The 24,250-nt window shown below is 49.6% G+C and overlaps 1 protein-coding gene across 2 annotated transcripts in view; it reads left to right on the plus strand.

Annotated features, from left to right (window-relative positions):
- MAN2A1 (mannosidase alpha class 2A member 1) overlaps positions 1 to 24,250 on the plus strand; it is a 1,157,125-nt gene that overhangs the window by 869,944 nt on the left and 262,931 nt on the right. For both annotated transcript variants that reach the window (XM_085632583.1, XM_085632582.1), the window contains one exon: positions 7,501 to 7,634. In XM_085632583.1, coding sequence (XP_085488709.1) covers positions 7,501 to 7,634 — 134 coding nt within the window. The remainder of the gene's footprint in view (positions 1 to 7,500; positions 7,635 to 24,250) is intronic.

Raw genomic sequence — 24,250 nt, forward strand, 5'->3', positions numbered from 1 at the left:
GAATCGCACATATCACAAAGTAGAAATGTGTACAGATCATAATAATTAAAATAAATAAAACAAAATAGTATATTATGTCATGAGATACACAAAGGATACCATAGGGTCCGATTGTACGATACTAATTGAGCACCACTACTGCCAATACAATATTGCATATGAATTGCCTTATTCGAAGACCTGTACCGAGATCTATATTATACATACCATGTACCCATTAAAGGCAGAGCCCTTTGCCAAAGATGGTACCACCCATTTCCTTTATCATACAAAGTTTAATACACAACATAAACCTCACTTCCTCATTAAATTACGTATGACTATAACACATCATGGATGATCATAGAGGATCATGGCTGATCAAATGAGAATGAAGAGGCATCAAGAGATTTCCAAAGCTTCCTGTGGGAAGCGCGCCATGGTGAGGACTGTAGAGCCGGATTGTCAGCTCCTCTTAGAAAAGATAGCCATTCTTGCCATATCCTGAAGGACACTTCAGAAGCGCTCTTCCATTTACACAACACTACCTTACAAGTCAGAGTAAGTAAGATATCCAACAATTGACGATCATGGGCGTTATGAAGGTTCTGATCCAAGACACCCAGTAGAATATAGGCAAATTCTCTCTCAGGTTTGATATTGAAAATATGTTCTATGCAATCAAAAATTTGTCCCCAAAATGATCCCAGCGAGGGACAGCCAAAAAGCATATGGGCCAAGTCTCCTACGGCTGAGTCACAGTTGCAACATATAGGACTATCTCTCAGTTGGAGTTTAAAGAGCCTATCCGGTATCCAGTATGTCCTATTAATGAGCATGCATTTGGTTTGGGATAGTATTGGTGAGACTTTACTCGATAGAGCAGTGGTGTGTATCATATCCCAATCAAATAGTAAGCCCGTAGAGTTGGGTTCAGACTCCCACCGGAGTTCATTTCGCCTGTGGGCCTTCCTTGGTATAGGGAGGAGAAGCTTGTAAGTTTTTGAAACAAAATGGCCAGCCGCCATGATGCGTGGGGCGTGGGACGTGGGTCTTAAGCCATGGGTCACAAGGTTTAAGAGAACAAGTGGATAAAAGGACTTTGAGTTTCAAAAAGTCATAAAAATCTATCGGCGCCAGGCTATGTTTGGCCTGGAGCGAAGAGAACGGTATAGGGTGTTCCCCTTCGAACAAGTCGCTCACCAAATTGATCCCTTTCCTTGACGAGTATTCCCACTGAAGAGGTTTTCCTTCGATCTTAAGCGAGGGGTTACGCCACAAGGAAACCATAGTAGTTTTTTTGAAGGTTAATCCTATTTTATGAGTTTGATCAAGTCTTAGGAGGGCCCGTCTTGTATTTAATAAGATGTATTTGGAGTGAGGAAGGTGGGAGAGATCCATAGTAAGTAGAGCAGTAAGGGGGACCTTATCAATAAGGGATTTCTCCACATCCAGCCACAACGGAGTGTAATCCAAGTCCACAGTCAGCCACTGTGCGTCTTGTTTACAAAGGAAGGCAGTCTGATAATTCCTGAAATTGGGGAGACCCAGGCCGCCTTTTTCTTTAGATAGCTGTAGCTTCTTCATTGATATCCTGGGTTTCTTCCCCTGCCACAGGAACATGCCAAAGAGCCTATCCACCTTGGTTAAAAAATCATCCGAGAAGGTCATCGGTAACATACTCGCTAGGTAATTCACCAGTGGGGTTACCATCATTTTCAAGGTTTCGGCCCTGCCTCACCATGAAAGATACTTCGGAGACCAACCATCTAACAATTTAGATATTTTCTTTAGAGTCAGATTTTCATTAACACGTAATGTTGTAATTGGGTCCTTATCAAAGTCTAACCCCAGATACTTGAAGCAGTCCGGTTGCCAAGCCAGACCAGAGTCCCCCATTACCTCTCTGGTTCCCAGATTATTTAACAGTTTAACCTCTGTTTTATCCTTGTTTATCTTGTCTCCGGATACCCTGGAGAACTCGTCAATAGTAGACATGAGAGCCGGTATAGCCTCCTCAGCCTTTTCCGACACAACCAAGACATCAGCGTATGCGGTTAGCTTTATTATACAATCTTCAAATGGAATTCCGGCAATACCCTTACTACTCCTCAGGTGGTGGAGGAATGGTTTGATCGCTAGTAAAAATAGTGAAGGGGAGAGGGGGCACCCCTGTCTGGTTCCCTGATGTAACTGAAACGAAGAGGAGAACGAGCCTCCCGCTCTAACTCTGGCAGAGGGACAGGAGTAAAGGGACATCACCATCCTTGTAAAAAACGGACCCAAGTTAAATTTATTTAGTACTGCCTTCAGGTAGGTCCAATCGACTCTGTTGAATGCCTTTTCGGCATCAAGCGTAATTGCTACAGTGAGGGTAGATAAAAGCTTCGCCTTTTCGAGTACATGTGCCAATGTTCTGGTATTGTCACTGGATAACCTATATTTCAAGAAACCTGCTTGGGAAGGGTGTACCAGCTTGGGCAGAACTTTCTGAAGTCGGTTGGCTAGAATCATGGCGAAGAGCTTACAATCAAGGTTAATAAGTGAAATAGGCCTATAATTCTTTGGGAGTGTTGGATCCTTCCCTTCTTTCAGGAGGACGGCAATGATAGCCTCAGATAACGTGCCTCTCACCTCTCCTGTATCATTGATTTCCTGAAACAGGTGTAAGAATGGTTGTGATATGAGAGAGGAGAAGCACTTATAGAATCTAGCAGTGAACCCGTCCGGTCCGGGGGCCTCACCACTTTTCAACGACTTAATAACCTTCTCAACCTCCTGAATCGTGATGGAGCTATTAAGATCAGCTTGATCAGCAAGGGAGAGAGACGGTAGGTCGCATTCCCCTAAGTAGCCCCTAATTTTGGAATCCTCCACTTCCATATTCTTGGCATAGAGACACTCATTAAAGTGTTTAAATACCTCTGCTATCTTGACTGGATCTGAGTGGGCCGCCCCCAAGTGATCTTGAATGGAGTTTATCGTATTTTTCTGCACCTTAAACGTGAGATACGCAGCCAGACTTTTCCCAGCCTTATTTGATTCACATAGATTGAATTGTTTCCTCCTATTTAACCAAACCCCTGCTCTTTCACTTATTATTTTATTGTATTCATACTTCTTATTGGCCAGCTTATTCAATGTATCTTCTTTCCTATCGAGTAGATGTCTATTCTCCAGGGCAGCGATTTCTCTTTCTAGATTTTCCACGGCCTTTTTATGATTCTTGTTCATGGCTGATTTTATTTGATAATGACCCCTCTAATCGTACTTTGTAATGCTTCCCAGCGTATCAGGTCAGTGGTATCCCCCCTACTGTTATGTTCAAAATAGTCTTTAATGGCGGCCTCAATTGCAGCTCCTTTTCGAGGACTTCATCATTGAGCCGACAAATTGACTGGCGAGTAGATGATTTCACATTAGAAATGGCCAGGGATATACATGAATGGTCGGATATAACCCTTGGCTTTTGATGTTTCTTCTATTCTGGGAATACCATTCTTTGTAATAAATAAATAGTTGATACGGGAGAATGAATCGTGTGGAGACGAATAGAAAGTATAATCTCTCCCGTCACGGTTTTGCAACCTCCATGTGTCCACCAAATAAAATCGGGTACAAAGGTTAGTGAAGGCTTTATGAGACTTGTTGCCACGGAAGGAGCAACGAGAGTCCCTATCCAGTGTTGGATCAAAGGGTAGATTAAAATCCCCTGCAAGAATGTGATTGGCTGAATCAGGGATGGTCTCAATTTGTTTAGTGAGATCCGACCAGAAACTTAAATCACATGTGTTAGGAGCATAGAAATTTGTAACATAAAATGTAGTATCATCTTTGAGCAACTTGGTTGTGACCCACCTCCCTTTAGTGTCAGAAATGGAGGAGAGCAAGTCGACATTGGATTTTTTCGCTATTAATGTTAAAACCCCATTTTTCTTCCCCATCGCCTCCGAACCTGCCACTTCAACATAGAATTTATTTCTAAGTGTATGAAATTGTAACAGGACAATATCCCCTTTTTGCCTACGGAGATAATCTAGGACTTTCTGACGTTTGACAGGTTGATTGAGACCCTTAACATTAAGTGAAAGTATTTTCAAGTTATTCACCCTCGTTATGCTGAGCGGTGTGTCTATTGTGGATAGTGACATAGAGAATTAATAAAAGATAGTACTGAATCGAATATGAGATGTGCCTATAAGCACTACCACCAATCCCACCCCAAATAACACAGTATTGAAATGAGGTAAAGAACAACATTTGGGCCTGAACCTGTTAAGGCAAAGCAACCATGAGTGTAAAGACAGCATCACAGGTGAAGCAATAGAAAACCCCAACGGAGTACTGACAGTATGAGCATCCCGAACCTGGTATGCATGAAAAAATGACGACATAGACAGAAAACAAAAGACAAAATAAAATAAAATTCAAACTCTTACCCTGCCCTACCCTTTCCCCCAACCCTCCCCCTACCCTCGCACCCCCCAACCCACCCTTCCCACCCCGAAAGAAAGTATTTGGTATGGTGACACGGAAAAAACAGTGTCCCTCCCATGGCCTTAAACCGTAACCATATTAATATTTTGGGAACTGGCACAACAATTGAACAACTTAGAACAGCGGTCTCCGGGATCGTTATACCACCGTGTAGATATGATATAGGCACAGATATAGCGGATCATGCCCTCTTGAGTGTACAGTGTAGAGCAATAGCTTCACTTAGCGAATCAATAGAACTATAGATTGTCCAGGGGGCCTATAAATTAAAAGTCTTTCAAAAGAGCTCGTCCAGCTCACTTGCTCACTTTCATCCGATGTACATATCTATGGCCGTCAGTACTCAATCCGCAGTCCCTCCCTCGAAATCTCCCGTTTTGCACAGCTCTCACACACACACGTTATGTAGATGCGCGTACACATGTTCCACTCCTCCTCATATCACCGGGACTGAAAATTGTCTGAACGCGCCTCCTACCAGGCACCATATTCATATACGTTACCACCAGTCCTCCTGCCCACGTTTCAGCTCTCTCGATTCGCACAACGCGCACAATGGCACTATGTTGGTACGTTACGTATGTCTTGGTAGATCTCGTTGAGTAGGGCCAGTAGATAGTATGGATGTGTCTCCCTCCAAGCAGTACCCTCCCGTATATTCCTGTGTATAGATAGGCTTGGCACTCGATTACATTTTCTGAGGCGATAGGGTAGCCATTACCATGTCCGCCATTTCATGTGGACCCACCACCAACACACCTAAGGAGGACCTATGGCACACCAGCACACGCCACGGAACAATGGTAGTCCAACTTGCAGTACCGGCTACATAGCAGTCACAAACCGAATATAGCATCAGCTTTATCCCCTGCTCCTTGTTCGCAGGAGGACTCCGGTTCCATCCCAGTACGTCTTACGGCCGCGTTAGAGCCTCGGTGATCAGCGCATCTGCCATTTTGTGGCCAACATAGGTCTAAGCAGCAGAGAGCGGCATTGGTGGCATTCACCCGTAATGTGGCTCGTTCTAATCTTTACTCACGAAGTGTCGCTGGGGATCCTTCCAATTAGTCAGGTAGGTAGCAACCACGGCTCGATCAGCGTAGGGGTTGCGGAAGCTCACGGCCTCTCGGTCATTGCGCTCGCAGTCAGGCTGGCGTCAGGGCTCCCGCATGTTCCTCGTCTTCGGGGGCTCGTAGGGTTCCCAAAATCAGACTTGAGGTGGACCTAAGCCTCCGGACACCGGATCCTTCGTGAAAGCCGTTCTAGGATTTTTTAAACCTCCCAAAATACTCATTAAGCTCTTCGCCGCAGGAGGAGCGAAACGCTACGCCGCCATTTCTCCCGGCGTCCAAACCACGCCCATGTTTGAGCAATTTCAATGAATTTCCTATAGGCTTTAAGCAAAAGCTTTTATTAAATTTAGTCTTTTGTCCTATAATTCCTTCTCCATTTCCGATCTAAATGTTCACTTATTTTCAATTCTAATGCTGGCTCAGGTGAGACTCGAGGTGCAGTCGTAGTGCGTTTATGAGGGGTGCACTAACAGTTTATTAAATCATAATCTTCAGTTTGACTCCAATTCCAGGATGAATGGCTAACATCTGGGCCTCTCTTATTATTAGCTCTAACATCCTCCCTACTAAAAGTGATTTCATAATGAACTGACCATTCAGATATTCATTCTATTCTTAATGTATGATGATTGGTAGAAATCAAATCTAAAATATGGCCAGCTGAATGAGTAGGCGTACCGGCCAGTTGATTCAGATTAAAAGCAGTAAAACTATCCACTAATAACCGTGCATTTGTGTCTTTAATATTATCTATGTGAAAATGTAAAATCTTCTAAAACTGTAAAATGTGTACTGAATACAGTGTAGAGCAATAGCTTCACTTAGCGAATCAATAGAACTATAGATTGTCCAGGGGGCCTATAAATTAAAAGTCTTTCAAAAGAGCTCTGTGGAGAAGTTTTAATGTTAAAACCCAAACCTTCTGCCCTGAATAATTCCAACAATGCAAAGTAGAGCAAGTCATTGTGCACCTTTGTTATAGACTACTGGCCACAAATGACAAAGCTACCATGGCATGAGAGAAGTCTTCCATCTGGCTTGAATGTGAGCATTCACCCTATGTTGTGCCACACAAATCCTAACACTTTCAGCTGTCATCTCCTGAGGTCCGCAGAGAGGTCTCCATGCACCTTCACTGCCAGAGAACTCTCAATATCGTCAGCCGCTTAACACGTATTCTTAAGTACCACAAGAGCAACTATAGGGATCCTATTAGGCTGGGTCAGGCCATCATTTTATTTTGAGTCCTGATGCACTGCCTACAAGAGTTTGCCAAGATCTCTGGACTTGAGGGAGTGTAGATGATCTGTTAAAAAAAGGAAAGGAAGAAATAAAATACTCCTGTCATACAAAGCTGGATTTGATGGCTATATATATTTGGTCAGGCTCCGGGACCTAACCATGGAGCAATCTGTAGGCCGTCTTTCGAACGATATTTGTTAGCCTCTCAACATATCTTTTCATAGTGACATGCAATGCAGTTTTCTACAGCTGAAACAGACTAAGATGGTCACTGGGGCCTTTCAACTTAAGCTTCAGCTAAATACGTTCACAAGTATAATATCAATCCATACTGATGTTGACAGGATAACATTGTTATACATAGCTTTTCTGAACCACTCCCTCATTACTTTGGATAACATTCTAAGTTTTACATGATGCTCACATTGATATGCGTTTTTAACAGGCAAGCACGTTTTTCATCATTAATCGCAAATCACAGCAGGATAAATGTTTTGTAAATGGTCCCAATAGTCTGGTAATTTCTTGACTATGGAATGACAACGTCACTGTCAGCCTGTAATCATCTTTGTACAAGCTGCAATGTCTTCTAACTTAATCATTTAATTGCATAATGCGTGTTGTGTTGATGCTCAAACATGAGATGTAATGCAAAATCATACTTTGTGTGCTAGATGTTTACTAATTACCCTTTTTTTGTTTGGTTTAGGCATAGAGGGGCAGTCGTTTGAGGTTGCAAACATTGTGGACATAAGATCAGAGTACAATCGTGAGATTGCCATGCGAATAACAACAGACATAAACAGCGAAAATAGGTTTTACAGTGACCTAAATGGATATCAGGTATATTTATACTAAAATGTTTTCAAATACCTGATCAAGTATTTTGTAACCTGATAATTTTATATTGTGTGAAGCCTTGGCCAGGACCTTTATCAATACAAAATGATTAGTGTTGCTCAGGAATTGGTTTAAGTTTGTCACTCTAAGGCTTTTTGATTTTCATCATACTGTGCTCTAAAGTTAACAACCACTTCTGATCTATAGTAGAGAATAATGTATTTATGCTTTGGTTGAACATGGATAGGAAGACAGACTGATTCCAAATAGTTATTTTCTAGAAAGAAAGAAAAATAAATGTTGAAAACCAGACAAACATACCACATATTTATTTTTCTGATGCAGACTGAATCCGTAAACTCTTCAGCAGCTCTCCACACTGCAGTTGTGGGCTTTGGCTCCCCTTCAGCACCAGAAGGGGCGTCCCTGTGATGTCCCTGCAGCCATAAAGCACCCTTGTCTGTGTACTGACATCCGGTCCCTTTTTTCCATGCCATCAACTTGTATCCAGAGCTCCAGTATTCTAAGGAGTTCATTCGTGTTGTCAATACTTTTCTCTATTTTTTCAGCCGGTACAGTTTTTTTTTATAACTTGTTTTTATTGACATTTATAATAGTTATACAGGAGCAGATCACAATATTGTTATCAGCTACTTTCCCCACAGCATTACACCATTTCATTTCATTCAAAAGGCAGATGTCATTACACAGTGCCCATTAGTGTCATCCATTTAATGCAGCTAGATCGATTTCAAAGACAGTACATACAGTGCAGGATAGTGAGTATAAAAGGAGACACAATAGCAAGGCCGGGCCTCTTGTAGGTGCGATTTTGGAGTTTTGGTTATTGTGGGGCGTCTGCCTAAGTGCCATAGTTCAAGACGAAATTCAAACCCAGCAGGCTTGGCCTGTGGGACAAACCTTTCAAGTCTGCTCATATAAATCACAATTGCAACTAAAAAACAGTATATTCATCATAAAGAGCGAAGAGATAGAGAAAGAGAAAGAGCAGGTAAGAAAGGAAAGGAGGTGAGATGCAAGGGAGAGATATGGCGGGGGGAGAGGGGTTCTGCCGCCACCTGACGCCGGGGGCGTTATAGGCACTGTAGCTGCCAGAACCATTGATGGTCACTGGCGTCATGCAGGTAAAGGCCAGAATCGCCTACTTCAGAGGATCAGGTGTACAAGCGCAGCCCAGGGTGGGGTTCAAGTGGGTCCATCAGTGGATTTCCAGACGATATCCGCATCTGGTGGGTATACAGCGTCCTCGAAGAGGCGCAGAGCCCTCAACCGCGGGGGTTGACTTCGAGCGTGCTCCAGATTACAAAGGTAGTCCACAAGCGGTTGTCACAGTTTGGTTAATTTAGTGTGCTGTAGCTGCAAGCGCGCCATGAGTAGCTCCATTGCAGTCGTGTGCCACAGGCGGGTGAACCAGATGTTGACCGGGAGTGTTACAGCTTTTTTCCAGTAAAGAGCAATGATTTGCTTGGCAGCCCCAAGCATGTGGAGGCTGAGATGCCAATCACAACGTTCACAAACATTCAATAACAATGTTTTAATGAACCAGAAAGAAGAACGAAAAAGGGCAGGGAGAAATCCCCCGGTGTGCTAGTGCAACGCCAGCATAGAGGTAAGGAAGTGGGAATATGTTATGCAACCTGTGAGGGGTTATGCAACCTGTGAGGAGTATAGTAACATCGTGTCATAACCTTATATGCGGATTCCCACTGAGGTATGCTACGGAAAACCTTCGGGATAACTCGCCACATGTGTTCCCATTGAGTGGGCGTGATGTCAGTGTCTAAGGCCGACTGTTACCGCAGCTGGTAGGTATGGGAAGTGCCTCGCTGTGAGTGTTGGAGAACTTGGAATGTGCGCAAAATTAAGCCCCTGGAGTTATCGAAGGCGCGCACCAGCCGCACGAACGCGGTGAAGGGTTGAGTGGCCACCCGTATTAAAGACGCCTGAACCAAATGTCGAAGTTAAATGTATTGAAATCTAGCCCCCTCTGATAGCTGGAAATCCTGTTGATATTGCTCAAAAGTTTTGAGGCTGTCTCCCATGAAGAGGTCCCAAATTGTCCTGCACCCCCCTCCGTCAATTCTGCGAAGTAGGGCGAGTTGAAAGCAGGCGGGAAGTGAGAGTTGCGAGCACTGGGAGTGTGTGGGTGACGGGAAGGATGTGAGGCCTCTGCGTATTGCTAATTTGTCCCAGATCTCGAGGACCGTCTTAGTAGGAACCGGGATATAGGCGCTGCGTGAGCGGGCATCCCGTGAGAGCCATGCAAGGTCCCATATGGGGCGACAAGTCACTGCCCTGTCCATATGAAACCAGACTTTTTCACTCTCCCATGCCATCCACTCCGAGATGAAGAAGAGATGTGATGCCCGGTAATATTCCAACAAGTTGGGGCAGGCTAGCCCTCCCCTATCGCGTGGAAGCATGAGTATTTTATTAGAGAAACACAGTCTACTCCTTCCCCATATAAACGTGGTGAGCTCGCACTGAAGGCCCTGAATCTGATGCTCCGGAATGGGTGTGGGTAGGGTCTGGAAAAAGTAAAGTATCTTTGGGAGAATCAACATTTTGACCGTATTTAAGTGCCGCAACCAGGATAGTGGAAGGGATTTCCACATTCTCACGTCAGCGTTTTTACACTCCTGGAAGTTTGCTTGGGACCATGTGGCAAGGTTGGGGGTCAAATTGAGCCCCAGATACCGAATAGATTATGACGCCCATTGATAAGGAACAAGAGATTGGAGTGCAGCGATCTCGTCCGCAGGAATCGTGAGGTTGAGAGCCACTGATTGCTCATGATTGATTTTAAGCCCCGAGACCTGCTCGAACGATTGAAGTAGCTTATGTAGGGCAGGTAGTGAGGTTCGTGGGCATGATAAAGTGAGAAGTAGGTCATCGGCGAACAAGGCTATTTTGTGGTCTAACCTCCCAAGTGAGATGCCATGTATGTCGTGAGACTGACGAATCATGAAGGCCAGCGGTTCCACTACAAGAGCAAATAAGAGGGGGGACAGGGGACACCCCTGTCGGGTGCCTCTGTGCATAGAGATGGGTTGCTTGAGCTGGCCATTTACCCTCACCCGAGCCAGAGGGGAGAGATAGGGAGCCATAATTCTACCAATCATCTGTGGACCCAACCCTATTTTCTGTAGGGCAGCTCTACTCGATCAAATGCTTTCTCAGCATCGAGTGATAGCAAGCAGGTGGGTATCTTCCAATGGTTCACCTTCCCGGTTCGATGGGCAACCCGCCACACAGTCTCCCCCCTGTCGTTGATGGATAAAGCCCACCTGGTCCGGCTCTATGATTCCAGGGAGGTGCAAGGCGAGACGTTTAGCTAGTATTTTAGTAAAGAGTCTGAGATCCGTGTTTAGGAGCGCAATGGGACTGAAGGAGGAGCAGAGTGTAAGCTCTTTCACCGGTTTGGGGATTAAAGCGTTTTTCGCCATGGCCATATCCGTGGAGGGCCCTACTGTGTCTGTAAAAGAATTGAAGGGACGGAGCATATGTGATTTAAGTTGCGAGAGAAATGCACGATAGAACGAGACCGGCAGACTGTCCGGCCCTGGGGTTTTGCCGAGAGGAAGATCCTTCAGAGCTCCAGCGAGCTCCTCCGGAGTGATAGGTTCCTCTAAGAGAGTGGTAGCTGCTAATCGGGGACCACTCGCAAGCTTCCAGGGCAGCAAGAACCGGCTCTAAATCTGGCGGCTCCCTGGCATAGAGGGACGAGTAGTGATTCTGGAATGCTTACATCTTGGTGGCTTCGGTGATGGCCAGGTACCGTCTTCCAGTTTACGTTTAGCGATGTGCGCTTTGGCGGCCCGCGTTCGAAGGCGGTGTGCCAAAACCGTGCCCACCTTGTCCCCCCATCGTAGTATCGTTGGCGCAAGGCCAAGAGAGCGTGTTCCGCCTTGTTGGTCCTGTGCGCCCGGAGCTGGCCACGGAGCATAGCGAGGCGCCTCTTGTGCAGCGCCAAGAGGTGCTCCTGGTCTAGCCGCTCAAGCACCTTTATGTCCCTGGAGAATTTGTCTTCCAACAAACGAGCTTCCCGAGTCCGAACTATAGCAATGAAAGTGATGTTGCCGCGAATCGTGGCCTTAAACGCAACCCAGACTACGGGAAGTGGAGTCTCTGGGAGGTCGTTGGTCTCGAAGTAGAACGTGATAGCTTTCCGGATCTCCGCCGCGTCTACTGGATCCCTGAGGATATGAAGGGGGAAACACCACCGAGAGGGACGGTTGGGACGAGCATAGTGATCCTGAATGAGAAGTTCCACATGAGCGTGGTCAGAAACCAAGATGTCAGACATGGACGCCAAGAGGGTTTCTTTGACAAGGGAATCCGAGACGAAGAGGTAGTCTATGCGCGAGTAGGAGCGATGAACATGAGAGTGATAGGAGTGGTCGCGGGCGTCTGGGGAGTGGTATCGCCAAATATCTATGAGGCCATGCGTGGTTAGTTGCCTCTTTAAGGCAGAGGACATAGCCCCCATCCCATGAAAAGACCCTTTGCTACGGTCGAGTCCCGCCTCCCATACCAGATTGAAGTCTCCCCCCATGATGAGACCCGGATCATCATGTGTTATGTGTTCCCGCAACAAACCCCGCAAAAAGGAGTCCTGAGCTTGGTTCAGTGTGTAAGTGTTGCATAAGGTGAGGGTTCGATGCCCAATCTTGACCATCACTTTGAGGAATCTGCCATCCTTACTACGGACTACCCTGGAGTCCCCCTGGTGAATGCCTGCTCGACAGAGGATTGCCACCCCGCTGATGTAGTGTGTGCGGATGCCCAAAGTTGAAGAGGGTATCCTGGATGAGCCATGCGTGAGACATCTTCACTCAGAAGATGGGTTTCCTGCAAAAACATAATGTCCAGATTTTGCAGCAGGAGGTATCGCCAAATCAGGTGGCACTTGTTGGGGGAGTTAAGTCCCTTCACGTTAAGGGAGAGGAGCTTCAGGCAGGGTACAGAAGTCATGATTTCAGTGCACCATGTGCGAGCGCCATCCCGGGCAGAAGAGTAGGGACACGACTCAGGGTATCTTCCCCCTCCACCCCAATGCATCACTGAGAAGGCCATGGTGGTCACTATAGGGCCTAGCACAGCATATGGAGAGAAAAGGACGATCTGCACATAGGGAACCCCACCACGATCAGGACCGCGCCCCCGCCAGAGATAGGGATAGGAAGAGGGAAAAGAAAGAAGTGAGAGAGAAGAGACATAGTACTCAAAAAATAACAGCAGCCAATGTGGCCTGTTCCAGTCCGGGGACTCAAACCCAGATCTGTTGACTGGGTGTGAGTGTTTGATTGGTTCTGATGCTCTGTCCATCACCACCCCCTTTTGTACCGCTTTGTTCGCCATAAGTTGGCAGGGTATGCTCAGACGTGAGTCCCTTGCTCACTTTGCCACTGGATTCAAGCAAGCCTGGCTGAAGACGGCTGAAATGCCAGAAACCGGTCCTAGGAAGCTTGTTTCCGGTCCTGGGAAGGCATGGCTTGGCAGTTCGGGCTGGACTGTTCCCATGAGGCACAGGGTCAGACTGATTTGCATATGGCCATGTCTGAACTGGGGTGGCAGAGTGGGCTAAAGAACGGTGATGGATCAAACCCAGATCTCTTGACTGGGTGTGAGTGTTTGATTGGTTCTGATGCTCTGTCCATCACCACCCCCTTTTGTATCGCTTTGTTCGCCATAAGTTGGCAGGGTATGCTTAGACGTGAGTCCCTTGCTCACTTTGCCACTGGATTCAAGCAAGCCTGACTGAAGACGACTGAAATGCCAGAAACCGGTCCTAGGAAGCTTGTTTCCGGTCCAGGGAAGGCATGGCTTGGCAGTTCGGGCTGGACTGTTCCCACGAGGCACAGAGTCAGACTGATTTGCATATGGCCATGTCTGAACTGGGGTGGCAGAGTGGGCTAAAGAACGGTGATGGATCAAACCCAGATCTGTTGACTGGGTGTGAGTGTTTGATTGGTTCTGATGCTCTGTCCATCACCACCCCCTTTTGTACCGCTTTGTTCGCCATAAGTTGGCAGGGTATGCTCAGACGTGAGTCCCTTGCTCACTTTGCCACTGGATTCAAGCAAGCCTGGCTGAAAACGGCTGAAATGCCAGAAACCGGTCCTAGGAAGCTTGTTTCCGGTCCGGGGAAGGCATGGCTTGGCAGTTCGGGCTGAACTGTTCCCATGAGGCACAGGGTCAGACTGATTTGCATATGGCCATGTCTGAACTGGGGTGGCAGAGTGGGCTAAAGAACGGTGATGGATCAAACACAGATCTGTTGACTGGGTGTGAGTGTTTGATTGGTTCTGATGCTCTGTCCATCACCACCCCCTTTTGTACCGCCCAGTCCGGGGATAAGCCAGGTGCAGAGACACAGGCCATCCCAGAGATGTCACTCTCCAAGCAATAGAAGTGGAGGCGGGTCATAGGAGATCAGCATCACCCTCTAAGAGTACAGTCCGGTGCCGCCGTCGCGTTGCAGTTCAGGCACAGGGTAAGCATGTCAGAAATATGGCGGCAAGGGAGCAGGGCGTCAGTATCACCCCCGCAAGAGGCCAGAACAGGAGGCGAGGAAAAGGCCGGTGTTTGGCAGGTGTACTTAATGACTATTTTCCAGATGACTGGGAGCCTGAGGGCGAGTGTCCACCTTCACATGGACGGATGTGCTGTATAATGTCCTGTTTCTCCTGGGATGAAGTGCAGATTCTGCAGGGGTGAGGGCGTCTGGAGCAGTGTACCTTAGTCCATTGGGGTTTTGCAGGCTCGCGAGTCAGATTAGGCAGGCGCAAAGGGCTAGCGGGCGGTGTGTCTGGGATCTAAAGCAGTTGGGCTGCCTCTCAGAAGGGCCGCAATACCCTGCGCTTTGACTCCCACTGGAAGATAAGTGCGAACGGATGCCCCCATTGATAGCGGACCCCCAGCTCCTGTAGCTTATCCGTTATGGGTCGAAAGTCTCTGCGGGGGTGGAGCGTTGTGGGTGCAAGGTCCTGGAATAGTTGTATCGGGGTACCCTTGTATGTGAGTTCTGCTTTGTCTCGTGCCGCCTTGAGGATGGCCTCCTTCTTTGTGAAAAAATGGAACCGGGCCAAGATGTCAGGGATGAGGCCAGAGCGTCCAGGCGGACCAGACACTTGCTGGGTGCGGTCCAGGGCCGGCGGGTATGCATCGTCGTCTCCCCTGATGTCTTGAAACAGGTCCGCTACGAAAGTCATGATGTCTGAACCCTCTATCCCAACCGGAATCCCCGTTAGGTTCAGGTTATTGTGGCGCCCCATGTTTTCCAAGTCCTCCTGCTTGATCTGCAACTCGATGTGTTGCTCCTCCAGGGTGGTCAAGCGCTGCCATAGGTGTTCCTGATCTTCAGAGCGGGCATCAACTGTCTTTTCGAGGTTGTCCACTCTCCTCCCGAGCTCCACCACATCTCTCCGGAGGTCGTTGACACAGGCCTGAACCTCTGTTCGAAGAGAGCCGATTTCAGAATTGTGCTCGTGCATGAAGTTGGCCATGAAGGACTGTGTAACAGGTTTAGAAGGCCCCCCCCCCCCCGGTTGATGATGCCATGTCATGTCCACCGCAGGGATTGGTCCCGATTTATTCCACAGGGCTGCTACCGGGTTGTCTATAGGGGGTGCAGTGGGATCTCTCCCGGTCCATGATCGAGTCATGACCCTTTAGAGTGGTATGCCGCAAACAGGGGGCCCAGGTGAAGGGGTGCAGCACAAGGTCAGACTGCTGCCTGGTCTGGTTGAAAAGGGTAGTCCAGCCAGCAGGATCCGGAGGCCGTCGAGAAGAAGGCCAGCGAGGGCGGTGTGGCGGGAGGGCAGTCAAAGGGCGAATCCAAAGGACCCCCTGGTTGTTCCACAGGCTGAATGGGAGTGTGTGGGGCACGGGCAGGGTGGTCTGTTGAGGCAGTAAGGTCCAGGCCAGGTAAGTATGCGGTACTGCCACCAGGGCACACAGGGGAGGGCCGCCCGCTTAGACCACGCCGCAGATTCAGGAGTTGAGGTGGCACTCGGTGGTAGCACCCCCTCTAGGGCTCTCTAGGGAGGCCCGCCAGGGTCCACAAAGTTACTCACGGCGTTAGATAGTAGGGCATCCGCTTCCCCCGGGAAACAGCAGGCAGCAGCACGCAGCGTGGACTCACCGGGGTGCTCCAACGAAGTCGCTGCCAGAGAAGCTACAAGTAAGGGCCTCAGGCCCCCGGATCTTCATTCCATGTCTCGAAGGTGGGAGTTCGCACCCCAGTGCGGTAGTAGAGAAGCGTAGTGAGCCCAAACTCCCCAGGTGTCCCCCAGAGTCCAGGTAGGCCCTGGATGGCTGGCGCCCTGCCCCCGGCCGAGGCTCGATGTAATGGCGCCCAGCTCCCCACTGCGCAAGGTCCGGTGCCTCCGGCCGCGTCAGCAGGAGTTCCCTGTGGCCCAGCCGCGGTCAGAAAGATCCCGTCAGGTGGAGAAGATGTATATCAGTCCCCGTACGTCCGGGAGGGCCAAAGATGGCCTGTGGCCCGCCCCCGGTCGAGGCTCGATCAAGTGACTCGGAGCTCTGCGCCTTGTGAGGCCCGGCGCCCCCAGTAGTGACAGCAAAGGCTCTCTGCGGCACAGTTATGAACACCGAGACCCCGCGGGAACGGTGGATGCGCAGGGTGGGCCCCGTGAGGTTCCAAGGCACTGGGGCAGCAGGAGCCAAAGATGGCTGCCAGGCCAATCACCGGGAGAAAGCGCCTTTTATGGGGACTTCTTAGAGGGCAGCCCAGCTCCTCTGGAGGCGTCAGCAAGGGAGTCTAGGGGCCCAGCTAGGTTCAAGGTGTCCCCGCTGGTAGGCAGATATCGCCGGTATGACCCCGCGTGGTACCGACACAGCAGAGTCTCAAAATGGTGGCCAGGCGGGATGTCGGCAGAGAGGGCCTTCCCTAGGGATCAACTGCGGGTCCTCCCAGCCCCCATACCTCCACTGCAAGTCTCGCTTCGGTCAGCTGCAAATCCCCGGTCAGAAGGTGCGGGTCGACGTTGGCGTCTGCTCACCCCGGGGCGCAGGGAGCGGACCAGCCGGTACAGTTTTTTCCTTGCTGTCACTACCTAAACGATTGAGTTTCAAACCATGACGGAACTGTGATTGGCAAATGTCCACTACAGACTTACATGAAATCTGTCTTTGGTACCTGGGGTCCAGCCACAATTTGAAGACATGAGACTCTTGACGAAAGATGCACCACAAGGTCATAAAAGCCTGAGTGGGGGATGCTCTTCGTGGGGTATGTCAGAGTGAAGAAGGAAAAAGCTGTGTAGAAATGGACCATCTCCTGATAAGTTGTGCTCTGCATTACAATCTGCTACACATTTGCCAAGAAGCATCCCGCTTGCTTGCCTGCTCATTCCACCAGGGCCAAGGAGGAGACCAATGCGTTAGAGCGCAGAGTCCAGGTCATGGACATCTGCCAGGCAGCAATATGGACCTCTCTGCACACATTCACAAAACACTACTGCCTGGACAGTCCGGTCCATCAGGATGGGCGCTTTGCCAGTTCAGTCCTGCAGGGCATTTTGGTGTGCAATTTTTTGCAGACCCACCTCCGGGGAGGTATTGATGGGTAACTATTCTAAGGTAAGAAATCTGCGGCAAGAAGTCTATCTCAGATGAACAAGTTACTTACCTTTGATAAAGCCTTATCTGTTAGAGACTCTAGCCACAGATTCCTTGCCGACCCACCCATCCTCCTCGCTATATGAACGGATTTCCAGGGACAGGTCTTTCCCCTTTTAGGGCCTATATAGGCACTGCACATGTCACTTCCGGCTCAGTCGACGCCAGGCAGAGCCAAACTACGCCACCTACCGGTGCGCAGGGGTACTGTTAACAAAATAATTTCTGGATCCAGTCTGATGCCTGGGGATAATTCTAAGGTAAGGAATCTGCGACTAGATAGAGTCTCAACCAGATAAGGCATTACCGAATGCTAACGTTATTAGCAAATCCCCCCAAAAAATTTCTATTGAAACACTGACCTAAAAGTGGATAATTACTATGAGATTAGATGGCTGAATTCTGTGGAAGCAGAGCTGACTGTTATTGGGCTTGTAGAACTATTTAAAGACCCAACTGCATGTCGAAAGATCTCAAAGCAAAACCTAATTAATACATTTATGATGAGTGCACAATATAATCAAATGGAAAATAACTATAATAAACAGGCAGTCCTTGCATACCATTTAATCCTACCCCTGATAGAGAGAGGGTACTTCTACCTAGCAGACATTAGTATACCACAGCATAAACTTATACTACTGAGATTCCGTATGAATCTGATACTACTGATTTTAGGTCATCTGGAAAAAAGGTTTAAGCCCTCAGATCTGACCTCTCCCCAAACTGATTTGCATTTAGTTTTGTTCTGTGGGCTTTACAAGAAAGAAAAGAAGGATTACATTGTCCCGATTTTAAAGTGCTATCATTTTAAACAATGTCGGGTTGCACTGTATTTTTTAAAATCATTGCCTGATCCGTTAGTCTGCTTTTCGCTTGTGACATTTTTGTGGGCCAGCATTAAAAACAAGGATGCGGGGGTTTTATAAATGGAGTGGTATTTTATCTACTCATTCATTTATCAATTCAATAGAAGATAATGTATAATCTATATATATTTTATGTGGTCACAATTTTATAAATTACCCCGGATTTCTTTCAAGTACAAGTTCCCTTTTCCTACACTATATTTTAAAAATAATTGTTCTGATATTTGACATGAATTTTTAAACATGGATTCTATCTGACATGATCTGGAACTATATGTTGACCATTGCGCTTTCTTTTATTTGTGCTTTTATGATCTTTATTCAAGGGATCGAATAAAGAAACGATTGATATGTACATACATACACACAGTGATGGTTGCCACTGTGTAGTTTGTGTTAGGTTAGAGTTTCTTTAGAAAGCATATTTTTGGTTTCGCTAATAACTTTGGCGGTGTAATGACTAATCTTCCAAAAACCTTTGGGAAAAAAAGAAAAAGTTTTTCCACTTTGGGTCCTTTATGGGGTGATCTGTCAAGCAGGGGCCAAGAAAAAGAGGTGGAATGTGTCTCAAAACATTGATTTGCCATGCTGATTCCTATAGGAAATTTTGGGAAGTGATAACAGAAAAAATGGGTGAACGGAATTACACCAAATTTACGATAAAATGTTAGTCAAAAAGCTTGCTTTTTGTGATTCAGTATAAATCTGTTCAGCCGTTTTTGAGAAATTCACTGTTTAGGAGGTGCTTGGGATAGTCATGAAAGAGTTAAAAAAACAATAGGTATATCTGAAAGGAACACGTTAGTTAGATTCCTCACCGTAGGCTATCCCCAGGCGTCAGGCTGGATCCGGAAAGTTCTTCGTCAGCAATAGCCCTGCGCGTCGCTATGTGTCGTCTGCGGCTCCGCATCCGTCGTCGGCGTCGTGCGCCGGGATGACGTCGTTGGAGTACTTAGACGCCGCCCTCGCGCGCTGACGTCAGTTCTTCTTTTTTCCGCGCCCGACATTGCTGATCCGGGAAGAGCTTACCCCTTAGTCATTTTTTGACTAAACTTTTTTTTTTTTTTTAAACAATTTTTATTGTTTTCTTTCAACACAGTACAATACATCAACTGTTGATCACTTATTCGTTTTCCAGCATATAAAAAGATCTCAAGTGGCTCAGCCCCCCACCTCCCAACAACGCCCCCACGCATCTGCTCAACCCCGGCAGCCACACCCCATATGTGCGCCATAGAGTCTTGCACCTCAGTCCGCATCAAGGGTTTCATCATCAAGCGTTGGCGGTGACTCACATATATCTCCTCGATGTTTGTTCCATGCCCCCCATACTTTAGACCATTTTTGAGGACACCCCCTCCCAATGTACACTGATCGCTCGGCTATCATAGCCCTATCCATGTCCCTCCCCCATACGGACAGCAGCGGCACCTCTCCCACCCCCCACCTCTGCGCTATGTTCCGTTTAGCTAGCACGATTCCCACTGTAGCCCAGCACTGAGCCTGCCGGCCAAGGTCGTTAGGTTCCCATACGTTTAACAGGCAGCGCCTGGGCTCCGGCACCAGTGACACACCCCCCTCCTGGGACAGCGTCCGCATCACCCGCCTCCAGTATTCTTGGATTTTGGGGCACTCCCAGATGGTATGATAGAAGGTACCCTTCTCCCCGCAGCCGCGCAGGCAGAATGGATGGGGTGCTCTTCCTATTTTGTGTAGCGTGTACCTGGTGTAATATGACCGATGCAAAATCCGGAGCTGTACCAATCGAAGCCTGGAAGGTATCCCCGCCTCCCGGGGGGGCTCCAGCGCCTCCCTCCACTCAGGGTCGTCAAATTCCCCCACATCACTGGACCACCTCTCCCGCAGGGTTCCCATAGGGTCAGGAAGATTGTTTATCAGCTTCCGATACGTGAATGATGTGGCCCTCTGGGGCATGTAATCTGTGAGTAGCCTGTCCTCCAGTGGCGACGCCTCCGGAACGGTGGCACCAGGCTCCAAAGCGGAGAGCAGCGCGTGCTTAATTTGTGTGTATCGGAACCATTTCGAAGGCGCCAGCTCGTATTGTTGCTGTAGGCGCGCGAAGGTGATCACCTCACCTTTATGCCACATGTCGCCCGATGTCGTCCCATTTATCAAAGCCCTTGCTATGCCCAAGTCTCCCGAGCCGTTTCGTATACCACAAGGGCGTGAGTTGGGTCAAAACTCCTCTCCACCCCAGCCGGGCCTGGGCCGCATGCCATACGGCCACTGTCTGCCTCAGAGGGCCAATGAGGTCTGGGTTTAGCCTCCCATCGTACAAGGGCGATAGCATACCCCTCGTGCCCAGTATGTCTCTGTCCGCTTTGAACGCCGGATCGGAGTGTGGGGCGTGGAGCCAATAGTTGATGACCTTCAGCTGTGTCGCCCAGTAATAAAGTTGGATGTCGGGAAGCGCTATCCCCCCCATCGTACCAGCCGCGGGTGAGTTTGGACTGTGCAATACGCGCCGGTCTGTTGTGCCACAGGAGATAGATGAAGCGAGGCAGGGCCATCATCTTAAAGAGCGCCGCCCTCCCCAGTAGGGTCAACGGCAGCGTCCCCCAGTGACGGACATCCCGTCGAAGACGGTCCAGTGGGGGCTGAAGATTCTTCTGATAGAACACAACCGGGTCCGCAGTGATGTGAATACCCAAATACTTAAATGATCCATCCGCCACCCTGAGGGGACAATCCGCCGGTAATTGCGGTGGAGGGCCACACAGCACGTACATGACAGATTTGGACCAATTTATCGTGTACCCCGACGCCTCGCCGAAGACCCTACATATATTGAGTAGCGTCAGGATGGAACGCCGTGGGGAGGCCAAATATAACAGGATATCATCCGCGTAGAGAGAAACCCTGTCCTCCCAGCCATCCGACCACCTGAGTCCCCTTATCGAGGGTTCCCAGCGTATCCACGCCGCCAGAGGTTCCAGCACAAGGGCAAACAGTAATGGCGACAGGGGGCAACCCTGGCGCGTGCCCCGCGACAGGGGGAAGTCGTCGGACATATGCCCGTTGGCCGCAACATGAGCCAAAGGCTTGGTGTACAGGAGTCGAATCCAGGCACAGAATTTGGGCCCAAATCCCAGATGGTGAAGGACTGCAAACAGGAAGGGCCATTCGACCATGTCGAACGCCATCTGCGCGTCCAAAGACAGAAGCACCGCCGGTTCTCCCACCCGACCCGCCCGGGCCAGAATGCCGTGCAGACGCCTCAGATTATGGGACGTACTTCTGCCGGGCATAAAGCCAGACTGGTCCGGATGTATAATGTCGGATAGGTGCAGTGTCAGCCTAGTCGCCAGCAGCTAGGCCAGAATCTTGGCCTCCGCATTAAGTAACGAGATGGGGCGGTAAGAAGTACACTCGCCCGCCGGCTTACCTGGCTTTGGGATGACCACAATAGTGGCTGTGCGCTGATCCGGCGGGAGTTCGCCTCGTCGCAAACTGTCGGAAAACATATCTAGCAGGTGAGGAGCAAGCGTCCCCATCAGCCTCTTATACAGCTCAACCGGGATACCATTTGGACCTGTCGCCTTACCCGACTAAAGCGCTCCCACCGCAGCCTGTATTTCTTCAATTGTAAGATCGGCTTCCAGGGCCGTCATCGCAGTAGGGGCCAATCTGGGCATATCCAGATCCTTAACATACGTCAGCGCCTCCTCCTCTGACATGGAGGAGGCGGAAGAGTAGACCGCACAGAAGTGACCTGCCAGGGTGTTCACTATATCACGCGGGTCGGTCGTTACCTGACCCTCCCCGGAGCCGAGCTGCGCTATCCACCTAGAACCGCCCTCCCTTTTATCCAACCATGCCAACAGCTTCCCTGTCTTGTCCCCAACATCGTAGATTCTATGTCGCGTGGCCTCTAACCGTCGCCTGGTACAGTCCGCAAGGTGCTCCTTGTATTTCACCTGCGCCACCTGCAATCCCCGGGAGGTCGCAGGCGACGGGTGTGCGGCTTGACGTGCCTCTGCCGCGGCAAGATCTGATTCTAGCGACTGCAGCTCAAGATGCTGCTCGCGCCTGTGCGCCGCAATGGAGGCGATCGCGTGTCCTCGCAGGACTGTTTTGTACGCTTCCCAGAGGACAGCCGGAGAGTCTACAGAAGAGGTGTTTTCTTGGAAATAGAGACTCGTAGCCTTCCCGAGTGCGTTGCAGATAGCGGGAACCTGGAGATAACCCGGGTGGATGGAGGGAATACGGCGTCTAGTCAGGTGATAGTGCGTGTATTGTAGTAGTATCGGGGAGTGATCCAATATGCCCCTGGGCCTGATTTCCACCCTGTCTACATACTGGAGACTGCCCTGCGAACCCAGGAAGTAGTCTATTCTGGTCAAACTCTTATGCACCCCCGAATAATACGTGTACTGGTGTTGTGTTGGATGGTGAAGCCTCCATATATCCGTCAGCCCAAGTGCCTCGAAGAAACTCCCGAGGCGAGACGTCCCCCCTCCACCAGCCCGCTCCGGGTGCCGGTCAATCAGACCGTCCACTACCGCGTTGAAGTCGCCGCCTACAATGAGCTCCCCCTCCGGCAGGTCAAGCAAGTATCTGCGCGGGAAGCGCCGCAGCATGCAGGGCAAGAGGAATGTAAACTGAAACAATATTCAGGGGGCGCCCCTTCCATTGGGCATGCAACGCTGCAAACCTCCCCGACCCATCAGCCCGAGTGTGGTGTATGATTAATGGGGACTGTTTCCTTACCATTATGCCCACCCCGCGGGAACCGGAGGAGAATTCAGAGTGTATCACCATCTTGTACCCCCACCTATCCATCGCTTTACTAGCAGTGCCCACTAGGTGGGTCTCCTGCAACAGGACCACCGCAGGGGAGCATCTCTTGAGACTCTGGAGGACCAAACCCCTCTTAATCTTATCGCCTAAGCCGCGCACGTTCCACGTAAGTAGGGAGAGAGGCTGCGCCGGAGTGAGGGGGACCCCAGTGGACTGCCCTAGCGCTGTGTCAGCCATCCCCACAGTTGGAGTAGCGCAGAGCTGACGCGATGAACGGATCGGCACAGGCCGTGCCGGCAGTGCATGGTGCATGTACTGTGTGTTGAAACAGTTGTGGCATTGTAAACAAAAACTGTAGAACAAAACCTAAGAACAATCCCTTACCCCCCCACCCTGCCTCCCTGCCATACGGACTCCAAACTGCCCGCCACCCCAACTCAGCAGAGCGCTCAAAACCCAAGTCCCAAAACAGTACTTGCGTGTAGTGGAGCGGGCGGTCCGAGGAAGGCCAAATACTTCCCCTTTGCCAAAGTTCAACTGTCCACCCCTTGAAGTATAGCTGAGCAGGCACCGTCTGTTCCCATAAGGCATCCAGGTCTCGGCACCTTTAAAAAACAGCAAAGAACATCCAGCGCGGAGCCCCGCTGCATACTAGGGCCGGTCCGATTCCTTCTCTCCCGGATCCAGGTCGCCGGTGTCCTCCGTCCCCTCCGTGCGCCGCCTCCGCCTGTCCGATCTCCCAGGGCCGCCCGCCGGCCGCCAGCCCTCGAGCCAGTCGCGCGCCTCCTCCGGCATCTTGAAAAACAGGGTCTTACCCTCCGCCACCACCCGCAGGCGTGCCGGAAAGATCATGGAGTAGGGCAGCTCGCGGGCTCTCAGCGCCCTCTTGAATTCCAGGAAGCTTCTCCGCCGCGCCGCCACCGCCGCCGTGAAGTCCGGGAAGAACGACACCGTCGAGTTCTGAATCCGCAGCGGCGGCGCCACCCGGGCCGTCTGGAGGATGACATCCCTGTCGCAAAAATTGAATATGCGGGACAGTACCGGGCGGGGGGGCGCCCCAACCTTGGGCTTGCCCCCAGGCACTCTGTGGGCGCGCTCCACCGAGAAGAACGACGAGAGACCCCGAGGCTGCAGTCTGGTTTTTATCAAATCTTCTACGTACAGGTCCATGGCGGATTTCCCTTCACTTTCGGGAATTCCCGTGATTCGTACGTTGTTGCGCCGGGAGCGCCCTTCCTGATCGTCCATCTTTGCCGCCATTTTCTTGGTTTCGGCCTCCAAATGGGACACCCTTTGGAGCAGAAGAGTAGTGTCTTTCGTTAAGGC

This window comes from Triturus cristatus, chromosome 2_1 (assembly GCF_964204655.1).
Source record: "Triturus cristatus chromosome 2_1, aTriCri1.1, whole genome shotgun sequence".
Classification (NCBI taxonomy): Eukaryota; Metazoa; Chordata; class Amphibia; order Caudata; family Salamandridae; genus Triturus; species Triturus cristatus.